The 21,194-nt window shown below is 45.2% G+C and overlaps 2 protein-coding genes across 2 annotated transcripts; both read right to left on the reverse strand.

Moving 5' to 3' along the window:
* Positions 1 to 91: 91 nt before the first annotated feature.
* CEL (carboxyl ester lipase) lies at positions 92 to 7,280 on the reverse strand. The gene is made up of 10 exons (XM_026712309.2): positions 7,136 to 7,280; positions 6,443 to 6,565; positions 5,864 to 6,061; positions 5,233 to 5,363; positions 4,513 to 4,620; positions 4,023 to 4,140; positions 3,484 to 3,670; positions 2,609 to 2,812; positions 1,343 to 1,540; positions 92 to 266 (listed from the first exon to the last, which is right to left on the reverse strand). The coding sequence occupies exons 1-10, from the start codon at positions 7,212 to 7,214 to the stop codon at positions 92 to 94; spliced, it is 1,521 nt and encodes a 506-aa protein (XP_026568094.2). The 5' UTR covers positions 7,215 to 7,280.
* Positions 7,281 to 10,046: 2,766 nt separating this feature from the next.
* On the reverse strand, positions 10,047 to 18,499 carry GTF3C5 (general transcription factor IIIC subunit 5). Its single transcript, XM_026712488.2, has 11 exons — positions 18,260 to 18,499; positions 17,535 to 17,751; positions 16,827 to 17,025; positions 15,281 to 15,476; positions 13,977 to 14,081; positions 13,238 to 13,352; positions 12,934 to 13,014; positions 12,613 to 12,710; positions 11,926 to 12,008; positions 11,290 to 11,432; positions 10,047 to 10,946 (listed from the first exon to the last, which is right to left on the reverse strand). The coding sequence occupies exons 1-11, from the start codon at positions 18,452 to 18,454 to the stop codon at positions 10,789 to 10,791; spliced, it is 1,590 nt and encodes a 529-aa protein (XP_026568273.1). The 5' UTR covers positions 18,455 to 18,499; the 3' UTR covers positions 10,047 to 10,788.
* Positions 18,500 to 21,194: the final 2,695 nt, after the last annotated feature.

The following is a 21,194-nucleotide window of genomic DNA, read 5'->3' on the forward strand; positions in this document are numbered from 1 at the left end:
TTCAGTAGAGTGAGATTTGTTTATTGGAGCAGAGGACGTGGTTCTGGTTGTTGTTTTTTTTTAAAAAAAATTATCCCTGCTTCGGTGCGATTCAGGCATCGGGGAGATTGCGGTAAACCACGTTCCAGAAGTTGACGTAAAGGGTCCTCAGGCCTTGTTTCACCGACTGGTAGTTGATTTTGTGGTTGATTTCCAGGTAAAAGCCGTTTTCGTTGTCGTAAGGCACCCAGGCGATGGGGACATTGGACTCTCCTTTGTTAGGGTCACTAGAAGGGGGTGGGGGGGCACAAAAAATATATCACACCAGCTTGATTAGTTCCTGTACGCGACACGGAAAAGAAAATAGAGCAGGGGAAGGCAGGGGAAGAGTCTTCCCAGCTGGTGTTTTCTGGATTGAAGACGTGACACTGTTGGCTTTTTAGTTTTTTTTAGGGTACCTGTTGCCAGAAGGACCCTGGGAAAAACCTTCCAAGGGGGGACACTGGGAACTTCCTGTCTGCCTGTCCATCCGTCCAACTCTACCTTCTCTTTTACTTTTCCTGTCTGTTTGTCTATCTTTCTACCTACCTACCTACATCTCTATATTGATCTTTTTTTTATCTTCTCTCTCTCCATTTCCTCTATATTTTTATTTTCTCTATTTGTCTGTCTAACATTTATCTATCTATCTATCTATCTATCTATCTATCTATCTCTATCATTTGTCTATTTATCTCTATTGACTATATCTATCTGTTTCTATCTATCTCTATTGCCTGTCTATCTCTATTGTCAGTCTATCTATTTATTTCTATCAACACTATCTGTCTGTCTGTCTGTCTGTCTGTCTGTCTGTCTGTCTATCTCTATTGTCTATCTATCTATCTATCTATCTATCTATCTATCTATCTATCTATCTATCTATCTATCTATCTACATCTTCTCTCTCCTGATCTTTTTTTAATCTTCTCTTTCTCTCTCCATATCCTCTATATTTTTATCTTCTCTATTTGTCTGGCTGCCTATCATCTATCTATCATCTTCTCTATATTTTTATTTTCTCTGACTATTTCTATCTCTATCTCTTTATCAACTCTATCTTTATCTCTCTCCATCTCTCTCTCCATCTATCAACCAAATCTTATCCATTATATCTATCATCTATCAATCCATCGATCATCTATCGATCATCTTTAAGAACTGCCCTTCTCCCACACAGAGGGTCTCTGGGCAGTCTATAAGAAAGCACAAAAGGCATTAAAAAAAACCATTTATGTAACATTTAAAGCGTTAAAAACATGGCTTTCGGGTGCCCTCACCAGCCCCATGGCTGCGTCCTCCACTCTGTGCCCCAAGTTCTCACCCGGTTCTGGCGAAGTTGGTCCAATAAGCAATCATGGCTTTGGAGAGGTCCCTGTGCCGGGGCCAGTAACCCAAAGGTGTAGCAAACGGCTTGCCGAAGACGTACTGAATCTCATCTGCGTGATCAGCCCCTACCCATTTGGGATAGACAGGCATTCGTGAGGGCTCGGAAAAGAGGTAGCTGTAGGTCTTGGCGCTTCTGGGAAGCAAAGCAGAACGAGGGAGGGTCAGACAGTACCACCAGTCCTTGACTTACGATCACAGTCGAGCCTGACTGTCAGGATTCCCACAGTTACTCCAATTAAATCATGAGCCTTAAGCCACACTCCCAAAATTAAAAGGGATTTATTGGAAGTTAACATTTTACGTCCGGCATTTACCTGGGCGTAGCCAACTCTGAGATACATAATTCACTGTCACCCTTGATCCTGCTCTTCCCCCCCAAGCCCCCTGGGTGTATCATCCAGCGAAACACGTCCATAGCCAAGAGTCATCAATCATGCTCTCCAGTTAGATTTTTGCTTGGCAGAAGCTTCAGTCATCTAATCAGTCTTTGAAGAAAATATGAATGGAATGTACTTTCGATTCCACACTGCCGCCTGCTCTTTCAAATTCCCCCACACTTCTTTCTGTTGTCAACTATAAAACGTGTATACAAAATGTTTTATGAGTTGACGCTGACTTTTCAGGGGTGAAGTGGCAAAGTGAGTTTTGCCCCCATTTTTGGACCGTTTCTCCCCAGGGTCATTAAGCGAAGCGCTGCAGTTGCAAAGTTAATAACCCGGCCGTTGCGAAACCCGGCTTAACCCCATCGACTTCGCTCACCAGAAGGGCACAAAAATGGGATCACATGGACCGCCCCCAGGACAACTCAACCATCATAAATAGAAATTGGTTGCTGAGTGTCTGAATTCTGACCACGGGGAGGCTGCAAAGGTCGTAACTGTGAACAATGGCCCTAAGTCACTTTTTTTTCTGTGCCGTTGTAAGTTCGAACGGTCCCTAAACAAACGGTTGTAAGTCAAGGGGTGCCTGTCATCGATGGAACGGCTTGCTTTCCGGGGTTCTGGGTACTCCCAACACTGGAGGTTTTCAAGAAAAGATTGGAGAACCATCTGTCTGGACTGTCTCCTGCTTGAGGAGGGGTCAGACTAGACGACCTCCAAGCTCCCTTCCGGACCTTTGATTCTCTGAGAGGCCCGGCCGTCAGCCAGACCCGCCCCACAACCTCGAGGACCCTCCCCACTCCTCCTCCTCCTCCCCTCACTTGGCGTTTTCTTGATGCAGCTGAAGCGCCCGCTGGGTGGGAACCAGGAAGATGTAGTCCGTCTCTAGGTCCACCACCGTCCTCTTCATGACTTCTTGGTCCTCTGTGTTGCTCCACATCTGCGTGTAGATGGCGTAGGCCTCGTTGGCTCCTGTCGAGCCTTTCTCGACCGTCAGTCCCTGAATTATCCGGTAGAGGTTTTCCCTAGAAAAAGAAAATGAAAGGAATCCGGCATTCCCTGTTGCTCTCCTGGTTGGTTTTAGGAACAATCGCTCTCCCAGTCAGGAAATTCCTCCTTTGTTCTAGGATGGGATGAGTTCCCCCCCGTTGCTTCTCCTCCTGTTTTCAGGGGCTTTGGAAAACAGGTGGACTCCTTTGGGGCAGCCCCTCAAATATTGGAACACTGCTATCCTGTCTCCCCTAGTCCTTCTCTTCACTAGACCAGACATACCCAATTCCTGCAACCGTTCTTCATATGTTTCATCCTCCAGTCCCTTTAATCATCTTTGTGGCTCTTCTCTGCACTCAAGTCTCAATGCCTTTTTTTTACATCGAAGCAAGAGACCCTATACTGTTTGTCTGAAATGGCGTAGAGCAAGGGGGGTTGGACTAGAAGACCTCCAAGGTCCCTTCCCTTATTCTGATAAATAACCCAGGCAAGAGATTCTCCCATTTTCAGGATTATAATTTACAGAAATTTTGCCCTTCCCAGCATAAATATACACCTTCCCCTTTGGATAGCAAATCCAAGCACACGGTAGTCTGAAGTGAAGGGCCGGAAGGCAGCAGGTCAGCCCAGCTCAACATCTCCAGATGTTCCACCAGCCTTCCTCTCCCTGCCCAGTGACCATCATCTATTGGCCTTCCCTCCTTACGGGGTGATTTTCACCAGGGGGCGGTTGATGGCCGGTAGATCGATGCTGGCAAAGAAATGTCCGTCCATATCATTGATTCCGAGGAGGTAGTCCACATCAGCCGCGTTGGCAAAGAGGTTCTTTGGGTCATCAGGGATGAAGTCTCCATCCACCACCGGGGTGAAGGCCAGATAATGGACCAAGGGATCTGCAGTAGGGAAAGAAGACAAGTGCCCATCAGTTCGGAGAGAGAACGGGAGGGAGGGCATCTCGGGAGGGAAAGTGCCAGCGAGGTGGGACAAGGTACAGGTATCGAAAGCATCATGGGAAACAAGGCGTGGCAGCCAACTTGCCCTCCGAAGATGCCAGCCAAAGTAGCAGCTAAAAACGTTAAGACTTGTGGACTTCAACTCCCAGAATCCTGAGGAACCCTCATTTCAACCCTGAGCCACAAATATTCTCCTTTATTGGAAGCTCCGCTCTTCCTTTGGGTGGGCTTATGAAACTCTTCCTCCCCCCCCTCCCTCCCCACAAGACCCTCTTCCCTCGCTCCGTCTTACAGCGCAGGTTGATGACGTCCAGGTGATAAGCGAGGGTCAGCGTCTTTGGATCAGTAATTCGGAGGCAGTCGGCCAGCACGGTGGTGTTGTCTGTCGGGCAGCCCACTTTCTGCGCAATCTGGAAGGCGGAATCTGTATTTATTTGGCTGCCGGCGAGAGAACTGATCCTCCTATGCACGACCCATAACCATCGGAATGACTCCATTTGGGGAGAGGGCTTCCGAGGGGCCGGGGCCACTCTTGACTGAGGAACTTCTCAGTCTTCCTCTGTATTGGGTCAATGGTGGTCTCTAGGACCAGCCTTTCAAGATCACCCAGGGAGGACATCTGTTCCCCTCCCGCCTTCTAGTTTTTACAAGGGGAACAGGGAGAGCATCCTAGGGAAACGCCACTGAATCTCCGCCAGCGTCTCAGGTAGGTTCAGGGCCAACCTGGACACAACACAGAAAGATGGAATCCCCAAGAAAGTCGTGTGCAGGCTGTACTTTACCTTGATAGCCCAGAAAAGGGGGTCTTTTTGGATGGCCCAAGGGCATAGACCGACTCCACTCTGGCTGATGGCCCGCTTGATCAAACCTTTGTTGTACGGTGACAGGGTCTACATGCAGGAAACAGGGAAAGGTTTGGATCTCTACGGTTTCAATTTTAACAGAGCTGGAATCCCTAGGCAACGAATCCCAAATTAATCTGGCTGAGAATGCTGGAGAAATAAATCTAACTAATAAAGAATATTTGTAGCTCAGGGTTGAAGTGAGGGGTTCTTGGCGCTGTCCGAGCTTGGGGATTTTTCTTGCACTGGCACTGATCTTGTTACCTAGCTGGGTCATAAAACGCCTGCAAGAAAACCCCCAAGCACAGACAGCACCAAGGACCCCTCATAAACCTAACTATTCCTTCCAGGAATCATGACTTGATTCCCAACAGACAAAGCGACATGCATTCACGCGTCAAACAAATCCCAGAACTGAATTAAACACCGACTTTGGAATTAGCCGGGTTGGCTAATTAGGATTATGCAGATGGTGGCTTGCTTTGGGGAGATTTAGCAGGCCACATGAAACCCAGTGACAATGAAACAAGCATCGTTTTGATGTCTTAAAATGGGTCTCTCTTTGTCTTGGGTCTGCCACCAAGAATTCCTCCCACATTTTCAAAAGAGACCTTAGAAACACCCACTGCTAGGCAGCTGAGAGTGTTCCTGCCTCCTCACCTGTAAGGAGACACTGACAGCGCCAGCAGATTCCCCGAAGATTGTGATGTTGTCAGGGTCTCCCCCAAAATTTTTGATGTTTCTCTTGACCCAAGCGATAGCCATGTGTTGATCTTTGAGGCCATAATTGCCTGGAAGAAGAAGGAGAAGAAGGAGAAGAAGAAGAAGAAGGAGAAGGAGAAGAAGGAGGAGAAGGAGAAGGAGAAGGAGGAGAAGGAGAAGACGACATCATGAAGCATTAAGCAACCCCTGTTTTCTCTCTTTTATGAAATGATTCATGCTTTATTATTAATCCAGTTAGTTTGGTGTAGTGGTGAAGGCACCAGGCTAGAAACCAGGAGATTGGAAGTTCTAGTCCTACCTTAGGCATGGAAACTGGGTGATTTTGAGCCAGTCCCTTTCTCAATTAAGGAACAGGCAAGGCCCAGCCCTTCCAGAAAATACACCTCCCCAAACTGCAGGGATTTTTCCATGTAACTTGTCAGGAGTCAGGATGGATCGATGGACAAATAAATGGAAACTTTGCTACTAAAAGCAAGTAATTCAAAGTAAAACAATGACGCACAATCGTTGTAAGATCCGAGTCTTACAAGGGATGGAAAGAGCAATGTCCTCCAAGTGCTGAACTTACCTGGGAGAGCTTTGTCTCCAGTACTTAGGAAGCCCAACGGACCGAGGCGGTAATTGAAAGTCACCACAATCACTTTCCCGCGGCTGGCAATTTCCTCCCCGTCGTACAAATAATTGTTCAGGAAGTTGGCCCCCTGTCCACCTCCCCAGATGAAGGCCCCTCCGTAAATCCAGATCATCACTGGCAAGTTGGTGGAGACTGGAGCATAAGGAGAGACGGCAAAGCAAAGAGACAGGTGAAGTGGACGAGAAACACATTTCAACTCGGCTTTCAATGTCCAGATCAATCAACCAGAATAGAACAGAATTCTTGATTGGCCAAATGTGATTGGACACCCAAGGAATTTGTCTCTGGCGCAAATGCTCTCAGTGTGCATAAAAGAAAAGATACATTCATCAAGAGTCAAGAATCATCAGATGCAACACTTAATGATAGTCATAGGGTACAATAAGCAAATCAAATTTAAAAAAAAAAGAGTTTGACCCTACCTTGGTAACTTGTTTCCTAAAACGACAGCAGCCAAATAAGGAGTAAAAAATAAAAATTATGGGCGAATTCTACCTTCTAGCATGACCTTACCCTGTTTCTTCCCTTGAGGGACCCAGATGTTTAGATACAGGCAATCTTCAGAGCCACGCACATCTGTCTGGGTGAGGGTGGATTGCAGGCAACGTTTCTGGTAGTCCTTAGCCTGAAGTGTGCCTGTGAGACAAAAGAAACCACAGAGTTGGTTGTGTATCCCTTCAAGGCAAAGTCTGCTCAAAACTCCAATCTATAACCACCTCCCACATAAACACAGTTTTTAGAGTCCTACAACTGGGTGCGGGAGGTTTCTACTCGTGTTTTTAATTCTTGGATAACAAGGCAGACACTTTTGTAATACACACACACACACACACACACACACACACATGCGTGCGCGCGCACACACACAAACACACACACACTTTCCACAACTTTCTGGTCCTTAAGGATGCAAAAGGATGACTTCAAAAGTCCCTGGAGAAAAATCCAGTGCGATGTAAAAGTGTGTTGTTTCTTCCGCCTCGTTCCCCAAATTTACCAATCCTGCCCCACAATTAAACCAAACCTGGGTAAAGGATGCCACCCAAATGTAGGTTTGTACAACATGCAGGCATTCATCAAGATGGAAGAGACATCCAAACCGTTTAGTTCAAGAAATGTCAGTCTTTTTATTCAAGGCATCCAAGCGTCTTCCTATAGCACAATGGTGATCGGTTAATTCAGTTTCAGGCTCTTTTCCCATCTTACCTGGCCAGCCGGGGTGAGGCTGGGGGTCTTCCAAGGTCTTGGTCGGGGCAGCAAAAGGGATTCCTTTGAAGACATCCATATAATCTCCGAAAAGGCCCAGTTTTTTGTTGACACCTTCCACAAACCCGCCTTCGGTGTTTACGATGCCCAGCTACACTCCGGCCACAAAAGGGAAGAAGCGTGTGGTTAATTCTTGCATCAAGACAGACTGAACAGAACAGAGTTGGAAGGGACCTTGGAGGTCATCTAGTCCAAGCCCACCCACCCAAGCAGGAGACCCTACACCATTTCTGACAGATGGCAATCCAGTCTCTTCTTGAAAGCCTCCAGGGATGAAGCTCCCACCACTTCCGAGGGCAACTTCTGTTCTGTTGGTTGGTTGTTCTCACTGTTGGAAAATTCCTCCTTATCTCCTTGTTCAGTTTCCATCCATTCTTCCTTGTCTGGCCTTCAGGTGCTTTGGAGAGTAGCTTGACCCCTTCCTCCTCTCTGGGGCAGCCCCTCAAATACTGGAAGGCTGCTCTCCTGTCTCCCCTGGTCCTTCTCTTCCCAGGACTGTCCAGTCCCGGTTCCTGTAACCGTTTTTCATATGTTTTAGTCTCCAGTCCCCTCATCGTCCTGGTGGCTCTTCTCTGCACTTTTTCTAGAGACTCCACATCTTTTCATCTTTGAGCCTGGTTTCACCCAGTCTGCATGTGTCCTTTCGGTTTTTCCTGCCTAAGTGGAGGACTTCACTTTTCTCCGCACTGAATTTCGTTTTGATGAGTCAATAATAACGTCAGCATTCCTACCGATTTCAAAGAGAGGGGCAGCTCAGACTTCTAGATTAGAAACCCTGCTTGATTTTGCCCCAAAGATTTCCCACACAGCTAGTCCTCGACTTAACGACCACAACTCGGCCCCAAATCTGTCGCTGAGTAAGGCACTTAAGTGAGCGTGCCCCGTTTTACGACCTTTCTTGCTGCAGCGGCTAAGCGAATCCACGCAGTTGCTAAGTGAGTGAACCCGGCTGGCCGAGCGAATCTGGCTTCCCAGTTGACTTGCCAAAAGGGGGAACCAACCGCGTGAAGCAGCTACGGTCGTCAGTATCAGTCGCTAGGCGCCTGAATTTTGATCCCACTGACCGGGGCGATGCTACGAAAGGTCGTTAAGTGTGAAAAACAGCCATCTTTTTTTTTCCCAGCTCACAGCGGTCGTTATAAGTCGAGGACTACCGGGACGTTCCTTAGTTAGCTGGAGGTTACCTTTGCAGCTCCTGCTGCCTGCATCCAGAAGAGGACAGCCAAGCCCAGAACAGCCCAGCGATTCATGGTGAAGTCTGAATGTGCTGCTACGTTCCAGACCGATGGCTTTATAGTCTAGGTCCAGCCCCCATATCTACGGCAACTCAAGGGCACTGGTGTCGTTCCCCACAGCTGAAAAACTGCTGGAACCATTTCCTTGCTTCCTGCCAAGTTTTGCAGGGAAATATCCAAGATAAATCCAATAAATGGAAAAAAAAACTTTTTATCTTCCCCTTTGAGGTGTGTCTATCCATCAGCTGGCGCTCTCACATGGTTAAGCTCCCAGTGCTGACAGATTACCAATAAAAGTCTTGCTCAGAGACAGGTAATAAGATCAGAAGAACTAGAAGATAATAGCAATAGCACCTAGATTTATGTGCCGCTGCACGGTGCTTTCCAGCCCGCTCTAAGCGGTATATAGAATCAGCCTCTTGCCCCCAACAATCTGGGTCCCCATTTGACCCACCTCGGAAGGAGGGAAGGCTGAGTCAACAACCTTGAGCCTGGTGGGATTTGAACTGCCAAATTGTAGGCAGCTGGCTGCAGAAGTAACTTGCAATACTGCACTCTAACCACTGCGCCACAGAGGCTCCTTAAATAATGCCACCTTTTTTTAAAAAAATAATAACAATCAGCCTTCCACCAGGGTATAGAATTAGTTTGAATTTCTCTGCCTCGGCCATAACCCAAAGGTGCTTTTATCAAGAGGCCCCTGGACTTTCTGGGGTTTTTTTTTCTTTGAAGATGTTTCGCTTCTCATCCAAGAAGCTTCTTCAGCTCTAACTGGATGATGGGGGAATGTAAACGTCTGCAAGGTGTATAAATTCCCCACCATCCAGTAGGAGCTGAAGAAGCTTCTTGGATGAGAAGCGAAACATCTTCAAAGAAAAAAACAGAAAGTCCAAGTGCCTCTTGATAAAAGCACCTCGAAGACAACAACTATGACCTGGATGACTAAGAATCTTCATAAAGACTAGAATAACAGTTGGGAGAGGCTTCAGAGGTCTTCTAGTCCAACCCCCTGCTCAGACAAATGGTTGTCCAATCTCTTCCTAAAAACCTCCAGTGTTGGAGCATTCACAACTTCAGGAGGCAAGGAGTTCCACTGGTTAATTGTTCTTATTGTCAGGAAATTCCTCCTTAGTTCTCCAAGTTGCTTCTCTCCTGGGTCAGTTTCCATCCATGGCTTCTTGTCCTGCCTTCTGAAGGTGCTTTGGAAAATAGGTTGACCCCTTCCTCTTCTTTGGGGCAGCCCCTCCCTCAAATATTGGAACACTGTTATCATATCACCCCTAATCCTCCTCTTCACTATAGTGAATACCCAATTCCTGCAACCGTATAATCACTGAATGTTTTAACCTCCAGTCCGCTAATCGCTTTTGCATCTGTTCTCTGCAATTCATTCAAAACTCAGTATGGAAACATTCTGGGACTTTTTCAAGCTCCTCGTTAAATTGGGATCAAAACCTCAGGCCAGTACAATTCTTACATTCTCACCCAGATCCTGACCTAAGTAGGGAGTGGGGCCCTTTTCAAAAGCAGCTAGTTCCAAATTGGATTTAAAAAAAAAAGCCCCTCCGAGTTTGCTTTTAAGCGCCCTGTAAACAAATCTCACTTAAAACTATTCGGAAGCCAGAAATCTCTTTATTTGCACTTGAGCTGAAAAAAAAAATCCCTTATCACTATACAAAACAGTGGAAATTTCTTAAGGCTGTCCACTTGATGTCCCATAAAACCCCAAACAATGGAATCAAGGAGGTTGTTTCTGTCTCAAGGCGTCACGAAAGCAATTCCCAATGAGTTTTGTTTGAGAAGGACAGGAACAACTTAAGTCCTAGTAAGACTGAAATTATAATTTTGCCTGCCGGTGTGCAAGGTCTGACGTAACCATCAGGCCTTGATTGGAAGTTCAACACCGTTCGATCCATAAGACGACTCCAGGAGACAAAGTTGTCAGACGTAGATGGGCTTGGCCCTTGATTGCCAAAAATGCTACAACGCCAAAGGAATCCCCCCCGCCCCCCCAAAGTAGAGGTCTTATATTTGTGTTTGAATCCAACAATGGAAGGAAGGCTGCACAAATAGAACGACAAAGATGCAACCTGCAAATGACACTTTTGCATAAACCCAGTCAAGTCAAAGATGTAACATAGCCGATGAGTTGGGTTGGTTGTGCGTTGAGTTGACTGGGTTGTTGGGTTCATCGGCTTGGCACGTCGGTTGGGTTAGTGAGTTGGTTAAGTTGATGAGTTCCTTGACTCATTGGTTGGATTGGTGGGTTTCTTCCTTCCTTCTATCTTTCCAAAAAGAAAAAAGAGCAAAACAAATTCCTCCCTCCAAGAACCAGCCCAGCCAACCAGCCCCAGGATGTTAGACGTAGTCAAGAATCTCCGTCTCCATTTCATTTTCACTCCCATCCGAAGGCTTGAAAACCTCTTCTTCCTCCTCCTCCTCCTCTTCCTCTTCTCCAGATTCAAAAGTCAGCTGCTCTTTGCCCTCTGTGGTTTTAGAAGGGTTTCTGAACAGAGCTGAAACAGACCAGAGACAAGGGATGAGAAGCAGAGGGACCCGGTTGGAATAATTCAGCATAGGATAGTTTTAATATGGTCTCTGGCACTTTTGAAAATCTCGTGGGCCGGCACAGACCAGATTCCAGAATTATGGGGGGAAAAAACACTAAGAAACACAAAAGTGTTTTTATGAAAACAGGAAAAAGAGAAAACACGCACGGCTGACATTATTGCAGGTAGACCTTGAGTTATGGCCATCAGGGAGCCTGCTGCCCATCACGACTGGGATTCGTGACGGTTATAATACAGGCCACTCGCACGACCAACATACCTGGGCTTGCCAGCCCCATTTCCCCCTCACCTGGCCTTTGGGATCGGATTATCTGCCTTATCATCAGTGACATGGTGTCCCTCAATTCATCGTTGGTCTTCGGAAGGCACCAGCCGTCCCGCTCCGTACAAGCCGCCTCCATGTTGTCGTTTCGATGGATGATCTTCTGCAAGCTGAACAGAAGTCCATTTCAGGGTGGCTCTTCTCAGCGCAGAGCAACCAAACTACGAAGCCAGGGCTAGTCCTGTTCTGACAACCAAGGTCAAGCGAAACTTCGCCTCCTGGATGGACTAAGCCATGGCTGTCATTAGCATCGTTCCTTGGAAATATATAGCTAACAAAGATGACATAACTGTGACTAGGGTATACTTGTGACTTGAGATGTTTGGTTGGGTGGCCTCAAACATCTGGACAAGGCACCAATTGACTTTCTAGAGTCAGGATACACTTGTGACTTGAGATGCTTGGTTGGGTGCCCTCAAACATCTGGACAAAGCATGTTGACTTTCTGGAGTTGCAAAACAAAGGATGCCCAAACTTATACCCAGATTGGGTTTTCAACCCCAGATGCTCCTCAAAAATGAAACAAGATTGTGAGTTACCCTTGACTAAAATGCAAGAGGGTTTTAACAGCTTAAGATTAACAGGTCAGTGCCAGTGCTGTACCTTTCCACTTTCAAATCGCACAGCTGGTAGAACATCTGTCGATAGGGGGGCAGAGACCCTTCCTCAAAGGTATAAATGGAATCCTAGGAGGAGGAGAAGAGAGAGAATGAGAAGCATCCTCCCTGTGGAAAATCTCAGCGCCAGTGACAGGAAATCTTAGCAACAGCACTTAGACTTATATACCGCTTCACAGGGCTTTTACAGCCCGCTCTAAGCGGTTGATAGAGTCAGCCTATCGCCCCAAACAACCTGGGTCCTCCTTTACCGACCTCGGAAGGGTGGAAGGTTGAGTCAACCTTGAGCCGGTTGGGATCGAACCTCTGGCAATGGGCAGAGTCAACTGGCATGTATTGGTTGCATAACAGGGTCATGTGATCATCTTTTGTAACCTTCCCGGCGGGCTTCCAACAAGCAAAGTCAATGAAATAAGCCCGATTCGCTTAACAAGTATGGTAAAAAAATAATGTGTCATAAAATGGGCCAAAGCTCACTTAACAACCGCCTTGCTTAGCAACGGAAATTTGGGGCACAATTGTGGACATAAGCCGAGGACTACCTGTAGCTCTCCCTTCACCTTATTGTGGAATCTTTGGTAAATCTACATCTCCCCCCCCAAAAAAACCCCAAGGTGTCTGAAGATAAGAACTTTCTGGTATGACCTGAAGGAGGAGGAGGAGAAGGACTTGCCTTAAGTTTGTATTTGCTCATAACTGGGGATTTTGCACCTGATGTTCCAGATGTGCTGAGCCCCTGTTTTAAGTCTTGGATGCCGAGGCCGTGACTTCCTGTAAGGGATATAAGAAGAGGGTCTTAATTTCTTTAGGATAACAAGAGCAAAGCGGGAGATGGATGGGAAAACCCTTTCAAGAGGGAACAACTTGGCTTACAAGAGAGGAAGCGGCCATGATCCCCCTCATTGGTTGCAGCTGGGGACACTAGTACATAAGAGAGACGGTTAAAGCACAGAGTTGTTAAGGACACCGAGAGTGTCCCAATCGGACGACCTACCTGGTTTTTTTAAAGTAATGGGCAGACTGTAGTTGTAGGTGCTGCGTTTGGCTTTCACTGGCATGTCATTTGGGGTGTACCCTAAAGAGATGGAAACACAATCCATGAAGAAACAATGAATTGTATACAAGAAGCCATGGGGAAGGCAGCAATGAGGGGAGTAGGGTTCTCGGGGGAAGCCCTGAAGGAATTGGAGAGCCACGAAAAAGCCGCCCACCCCACTCAAAACAGAGAGGCCGGCGAGAGGACTGAAAATGAGAGCCACCTTCTGGCTGGCTGTGTTAGACTTTTTTTTTTTTTTTACCGTATTTCATGCCGCAGCGAATCCTGAAATCCAGAACCTGGTAGATCTTCGCCTCGGGGTGCTTCCTGGGATCGTAGCCGAAACGCACCCAGAGGCTTCTCCAGGGCCCCGTGAGCTAAGGGGACCGTGAGAAAAATAAAAGGGTCACTAATGGACTGCTCAAAGGTTAGCATCTTAGCAGGGGGGAGTGGGCTGAGGTTATAGCGCAAGCCCCGTCTCCTACTTTTCTTGGGCTTTTCTTTCTTTTTCGCTGCTTTGGTTGCAGTTCATCATTTCAGAATCATAAAATACACGGAACTTTTTTTTTTTTCACATATACAGGACGTTTTTAATTTTTTTATTTGTTATGAGATTTATTTTTTATCCTGCCTTTGTAACTTCGTAAGCAACTCGAGACCATGAATGTGCCTCATATTTCTTCCTCCTCCCATTTTCCCCACAACAACAACCCAGCGAGGTTGAAAGAGAGTGACTGGGCCCAAGTCACCCTGCTGGCTTTTGTGCTTAAGAGGGGACTAGAACTCACAATCTCCTGGTCAGTGGCCCAAAGTCACCCAGCTCCCTTTCTTGTCTAAGGCAGGACTAGAACTCCTGATTTCTAGGCCTTTAGCACTTTAACCACTAGATCAAACTGGCACTCAAACAGGGGCGTAAAAACACAATGCATGTTTATCCACATTATATTCTTTGGGGCTTTTTGTAAGAAAGTACCATAAACGTGGATAAAATCGGGACTCACCATGTAATAAGCCAAATAGGGTAGTAGCAGTTTCAGTTTGTCAGGGTGAACGCTGATGTTGGCTTTCACTGCGTTACGGGACCACACAGGACGAAGTTCAAAAAGCTGAAAATAATTCGTGCAGACATAAAACAGCAAAAAGGTGAAATCCCTCTGGGTTTATCTTTTTTCTTCTTCTTTTTTTAAACTATGCACCATCTCTTTCAAAGAAACAGCTTCAACAATCAGCTTGATGCCTTATAATGTCACCAAAAGAAACTCAGTTAGCATTGGGTTGATTAAAAAAAAAACATTCCATTCCATTAATCATTATTATTAAATTTGTTTGCTGCCCGTCTCGCTCATTTCACTTAAATTGCCAATTTAGCTCTCATTTTATGAATCACCTACAGAAGAGAGAACGTTGGGTGCTTTAATTATCCTTTAAAATATGCTTATCGATTTGCTGTGCTGGTTCATGACAGAAATGAAGATTGATTTCTGGATTAACACTACAGTTGGGTTTATTTTTATTATGCTTTCATTAGGATCTTGGGAAGCTACCTAGAGTTTTTAAAATTGGGTGCTAGGTCAACACTGCAGAATGAATGAAGGAAGGAAGGAAGGAATGAAGGAATCTAGTCACGGACTTCCATCTCAGACAATGTTTTATGAGCTGTCCTTCAAATCCTTTCACTAAAAGATAGTGGATGCATATAGTCAATCCATAAACTCAATCTCCCACTGCATCTGCTAATAAGTTACCCCAATGTGGTTCTCCAACATGTAACCCTCAACCCAAAGACTGTTGGGTCCTGTGGAACAAAGGCAGCTTTCTAAACTTAATTTGCACATGTAATCCTGTGCAAAAAGGAGAGAGTGTGTCTGCCGTTTATTCCTGCGAAGAGAAAAAAAAGCAAAATTTTGCGTCCTGTTAAACGTTGGGAATTTGACTCTGTTTTGGGGGTGTGTTTTTTTTTTTTTGCAATGTAATTTATCTAATGCAAGAGTCTTCAAACTTGGCAAGTTTAAGACTTGTGGACTTCAACTCCCAGAATTCCTGAGCTAACATGCCTGGAAGAGGAGGAATTCTGGGAACTGAAGTCCACAAGTCTTAAAGCTGTCAAGTTTCAAGACCCCCTGATCTAAGGCGTCCCAAAGAGGCAAGCAGAGCCACAGAATGCCAAGCCGTCCCTCAGAACTAGGAAGCTGCATTTTAAAAATAACACAAGATCCGAGACTTCAACGTGCTGCCATTTTCGATCCAAAGTATGTATTGCTATTTATTTTATTTTTAGGGAGGTTTCAAGTTCAGGCAGACCTACTTTCTTAAGCTCTGCTTCTGCTTGGTGATCCACGGTGTTGCTACAGACTTTTTTCCAAGTCTGCACAGCAGCCTCCAACGGCTTCGAAGGGACCTCTCCATCCTCAAAGTTGACAAAGATAGCGTTGTGAGGACGGCGGGCCCTGCTGAGGCCGATCAGATTCTCGCTGGACAGGGGAGGGTTGCGATAGCCTTCTCTGGAGAACAACACAACACAAAGGAAACTCAACTCAAACTAAACCTAAAGCTCATTTCAATCCTTTTGTTTTAAAAATACACCACCGAATGGTCTCCCTAAAGATTGCACGATAGCTGCTGCTTCAATTGCTCTTCTTCCTTCTTTGACCTTGCTAACTTTTGTTTCTTTTTTTTACTTTGATTATAAACTTCAATAAAATATTTTTTAAAGAGATGAATTGCAACCTCACATCAAGAGCTGCAGAATTAATTACCTAATTCAAGCCTCCAAGAAGAAGCAAAGCAATTTTGCATGGAAAATTACGTCAACCTTTTTTTATAAGCCTTTGCAGGAGTGGGAAAAATCACAGGTGTTAGCATGGGAGACCATCCAGATGTTACATCAAAGAATGGAAAAAGAACCGAATACAGGGACATTTGCGGTCAATGCCAGACATCTTGGCATTTGGTTGATAAAATGTAGCAGTGCTGATAGGAACAAGATATTGCAATTGCTTGCATTTGATTCTCTTAGTACCAACTTCTGCAACAGCAAATGGAATTCAGTTCTGGCGTTCTTACAGATTGGAAAACGTTTTCCAAATATTACGCACCAGTTTGGATTCATGCAGCTGCGTAGAAGTCATTTGAAGAGCTGTGCGGTTACAACAAAGGAAAGCCGACCAAGGTGTGGAAAACTTTGGAACAGGTTATACCTGCCTATTGCAACTGTCAAAACTAGTACATGTTATTTGCTGGAACCAAGAGGAACCAGGAGATGTGAAAAGCAAAGCAACTTAAGAGTATGTGACCCCACCACACCCCACCCCTGGATCGATTGAATGTGTAAAACCCATAATATGATGGGATGTAATAAAGAAGTGGATTTTCTGGAGGGAGAGGTTGCATTCCAGAGGAATAAGAGGCAGATTAGACTGGATATCATGTGTGAGAGAAAGAAGATGAAGACAGCCCCTCTCTAATACAGATAGCTTTCGACGTACGGTCACAATTAAGCTGACACATAGGCAGCTTAATTGTAAAACTTAAATATAAAATTCCAAGTTGTACCAAGTCAAAACACTTATTCAACCCAAGGACAAATGACACACAGCTGTCTAGTTTCTGCTTCAATGCATCCTTCCATAAGTACTTTCCCCATCTAATTATTCCGACTATTGAAAATTTTCTTATTCATTTGCCACAATTACAACACACTCTACTCACTCTTATCATTTATTTACAGCAATTACAATCCACTTTACTAAAAGCTAGATCCTTACTACAAGTAGAGACACCAGTCCACTTCTCCAGAGATAGGATATTCCAGTAAATATCTACTCCGTTACTTCACAAGAAAAGGCACTCACCTATGATGTACATCTGGCCGGTAGTAATAATCGATAGGATTGTCCAGGCGTGAGAAAATGGGTGGAGGAATATAGAGTGGCAGCTCATTCATAAAAAAATCTTCTTTTTCTGGCTTGAGCATCAAGACTTTGTCATACATTGATGTTTGTTTACCGTCTGGCTCTGAATGCATTACCAAGTATTGGAAATCAGACATACCTAGAGTGAAATTAAAGTGCACAAAGAAAGTTATTCCACAGCAACTGACTTCTTCCCTCACTCTACAAAATAGGTAACAAAATAGATAAACATAAACAGCAACCTACTTTGACATTCTTAGAATCAGACTTGTAACTAATAATACATTGGATAAATTGCCCATCACATATGACTTTGCATAGGAACATGATAAGGAAGTTGGCAAATTGGAAAGTTATCAAATTAGCTAGCCAGAGTGAACAAGAACAAAAATACAGATTTTGTACATAAGTCATTCTTTTTTTTCATTGCCTTAGTTTAAGGGTGGAGTAAGCTAGAATAAACTGAAAAGAACAACACTAAAAAGTTGAGAGTGAACATGACGTGGGAAAATACCCAAACAAAGCTGGATACCATACATGTAAGTACCCGCGAAAACTTAAGAAAACACACACACACACACATATATAAAACAACAAGCTGATATAAGGTCTTGCTTATACACACACTCCTAATTTAGAATAAATTACCTTGAAATTTATAAACAGTAGAAATGACACCAAGTATCTCCACTTCAAACTTTATTTCTTCTTCCAGACTTCCTTCCTCTGTCCGTTTCCTCCTCGTTTTCTTTTTCACTTTGAGCAGCATTGAAGAGGTAGGGAAGCGATTGGCGCACACTGGGTGGCAGTAGGGGTCTTTGGGACGGAAATACAGTTCAAGTCTTTTGCTTGGATCGGCATAAATCTAATAAGGATGCAACAGCCAAGAGGTCAAATTCCACTCCCAATGACTACAGGAAAGGAGACCGAAATATTTTATCTGAAATTAGAACTTTACTCCCAATTTTAGCCCTTGGAATCCTGATGCCAGCCAAACAAAAAAGACATGTTAGAAACCTTAAATGGGCTTTTTCCTGCTAATTTTTTTTTATGGACTGATAAATAAAAACAGCCAAAGGGTAGGAGGAAAAAATACGATATAACTACTGTAGTTAATAGAAAGAAGGGTGGAAGGCCTGTTTATTTTTTTAATTTATTTTTTTCTTGTATGTGTATACATACAATACATACGTGTAGTATAATATATAATGCATATAACATGTAAACATATGCAATATATGGATGTATGTGCCACAAATGACATTTTAAAGACTAGTATAATTGCAATCTCCGTGAGCATGTGCAAAGTGCCTCCCTCCTCCCCCGCTTTGCTCCTGCGAGTAGACAGGCGAGGCTTGGGGGGAAATCCTTACCCGGGAGACCCCTTCTTCTCCCCCCAGGGTCAGCAGGGTCTTGCCCACGTCCTGCACCACGCCGGGGAACTCCACGCACGCCAGCCGCTTCTCCCGCTGCAGCTCCGAAAGCACCGGGCCGCTGCCGCCGCCCGTCCCGCTGCTCTGCTCCGGCTCGCCACCCTCCATGGAGGAGGAAGAGGAGGAAGATGCCATGGCTGGTTGGGTGCCGACGCGAAGGAGAACAGCTCGGTCCGTTCCTGAAAGGCGTCCCCCCGGGCCCCACAGCCACGCAGCTCAAGGAAATAATGTTCCGGGGAAGGAGAGTTCCTACCTTGCTGGAAGCAGGAGCTGCCCTGCCTTTTTTTCTTCCTTTTCCGACTCTCGTAATCCAGTATTTCTTACTGTCGTTCATGGCTCTCTTTCTTTCTTTCTTTCTTTCTTTCTTTCTTTCTTTCTTTCTTTCTTTCTTTCTTTCTTTCTTTCTTTCCTTCCTTCCTTCCTTCCTTCCTTCCCTCCCTCTCTCTCTCTCTCTCTTTCTTTCTTTCTTTCTTTCTTTCTCCCTCCTCCCTTCCCTCCTTCCTTCCCATAGCATTTGATAATTGATAACTGAATTGAATTGAATTATTTATTGTCCTTGTACGTATATACACAGTATACATACAACGAAATTCACATAACACCCAGAGACCAGGTTCAACATGCACACACACACACGACAGTCCCCAAACACCCCACCCACCCTCGAAAATTCCCTGCCCCCTAAAAACACACAAGCATCCACACAGCAGATCAAGTAATCCTGTCCAACAGTTCAGTGATGGTTGGTCCTTAAGTTCATTGTTAAGTGCAACTATAGCTCTGGGATAAAAACTATTCAGAAATAGTGATTCCTTCCTTCCCTCCCTCTCCCCTCCCTCCTTCTTTGCTTCCTTCTTTCCCTCCTTCCATCCTTCCTTGTTTGCTTCCTTCCTTCCTTCCATCCATCCCGCCTTCCTTCCTTCTTTGCTTCCTTCCATCCCTCTTTCCTCCCTTCCAGATAGATATGGAAACAGAAGCAACTTTGTAGCTGAGGAACCTTCCTTCCTTCTTCCATCTTTTCTGTATCATTCCTTCCTTCCTATACATTCAAACTAGACTTTGATGTTTGTCTATCATATTTGGGCGGGTGAGTTGGGTACACGCATGATGGCTGTCTTTTGAGAACCGAATGCAACGTTCCATCCCATCCCATCTCGTTCTTACTCAGGGAACCAGTCGCCCTTGTTGCCATATATTCTTCTGCTTCCTCTTGGTTGCCTGTCATTGTGATTTGCTGCTTTGCAAGCCTCGTTTTCTGCCCCAGGAAGATTTTGCTGAATCACCCACAGGCGGAGAAAGCGAAGGACAATGGTGGCAGGTGCTGAGAAGTGATAAAACAGGGGTTTTATTTCTGCAGGCTGAAGAGGAGAAAAGAGGCAGTGAGAGAATTTCAGAACAACCTTTTTAGACACCTGTCTGCGAAGGAAAGAAAACGGCATTGCGTTGTTTCCCTTCCCCGATTCTCTACAAAAAAAAATGCGACCTAGGGGATTGTAGTGGCTGGTTGTAATTTGGTTTTTCAGGGTTGTTCTCCGTTTGTGGTTTTATTGTTGTTACAAACGGCTGAGAGCCCTACAACAAGGTACTCCTTGACTTACGACCACAACTGAGGCCAACATTTCTGTTGCTAAACGAGACAGGGCAGTTTTCCTCCATTTTGTGAGCTTTTTCTGCCACCGATATTAAGGGAATCACGGCAGTTGTTCTGCTAGTGACACAATTGTTCAGTGAATGTGGCTTCCCCGTTGACTTGGTTTGCAGAAGGAGATCACATGACTCCCAGGTCACTGCGACCATCGTAAATATGAGTCGGTTGCCGAGCGTCTTGGACACGTGAGCACGGGGGAGGCTGCAACGGTCGTCAGTGTGGAAAAAAATGGCCATCAGTTGCTTTTTTCAGTGCCGTTGTGACTTCAAATGGTCACGAAATGGATGGTTGTAAGTCAAGGACTACCTGTACAAGATGGGCGTGTGTGTGTGTGGAAAGCATACACTGCAAATATTTTGAAATAAATAAATATATTTTGGAGAACTCGGTTCTCCAATACAGTGTCAGCAAGAATATTTATATTGGCCAAAGTGGGTACAACAAAAAGAGTTGCTAGAATAAGAGTTGGAAGGGGCCACAGAGGTCTTCTAGTCCAACCCTCTGCTCAGGCAGGAAGCCTTGTAACATTTCAGACAAATGGTTGTCCAATCTCTTCCTAAAAACTTCCAGTATTGGAACATTTACAACTTCTGAAGTCAAGTCGTTCCACTGATTAATTGTTCTCGCTGTCAGGAAATTTCTCCTTAGTTCCCGGTTGCGTCTCTCCTTGATGAGTTTCCACCCGTTGCTTCCTGTCCTGCCTTCTGGTGCTTTGGAGAATAGCTTGACTCCTTCTTCTTTGGGGCAGCCCCTTGGGCATCTTCTAGTTCCTTGTAGGTCTTCCAGACCCCTTAGAGGTCTCCTACTCCAACTATTTGGACCAAAATTCGATAACATTCAAATACTATGATGTGTTTTAGCACACTCCAATTTCTTGAACCCAAAGGATTTTTCGGTGGCCTTGAGAGTGGATGACTGACAGGTTGAACCCACGGGATGCTTGAGGATGCAATCATCTGAGGGACAGCTTTATTCCACTGTGGGTTCCCAGCGGTTTTCTTGCTATTTTTTAAAACTTCCTGCTCCTGAAAGATAATTTGCTTTGGGCAGAAAGGAAGGAAGCATGCCAGGGGTTGTGTTCTTTTTAAGCTGTAGCCAAAAATGAAATGAAAGCTGCAATATTTGGGACAGGAGATAAGTGAGTTCGCTTGGAAATGATCTTGGGGGGAAAAAAACCCAAAGTTTTCTTGTAAAGCTGTTGGTACATCATGTCTTGGGGGTCCCACA

This window comes from Pseudonaja textilis, chromosome 17, assembly GCF_049901715.1.
Source record: "Pseudonaja textilis isolate UNSWEBS1 chromosome 17, rPseTex1.2, whole genome shotgun sequence".
In the NCBI taxonomy this organism is placed as follows: Eukaryota; Metazoa; Chordata; class Lepidosauria; order Squamata; family Elapidae; genus Pseudonaja; species Pseudonaja textilis.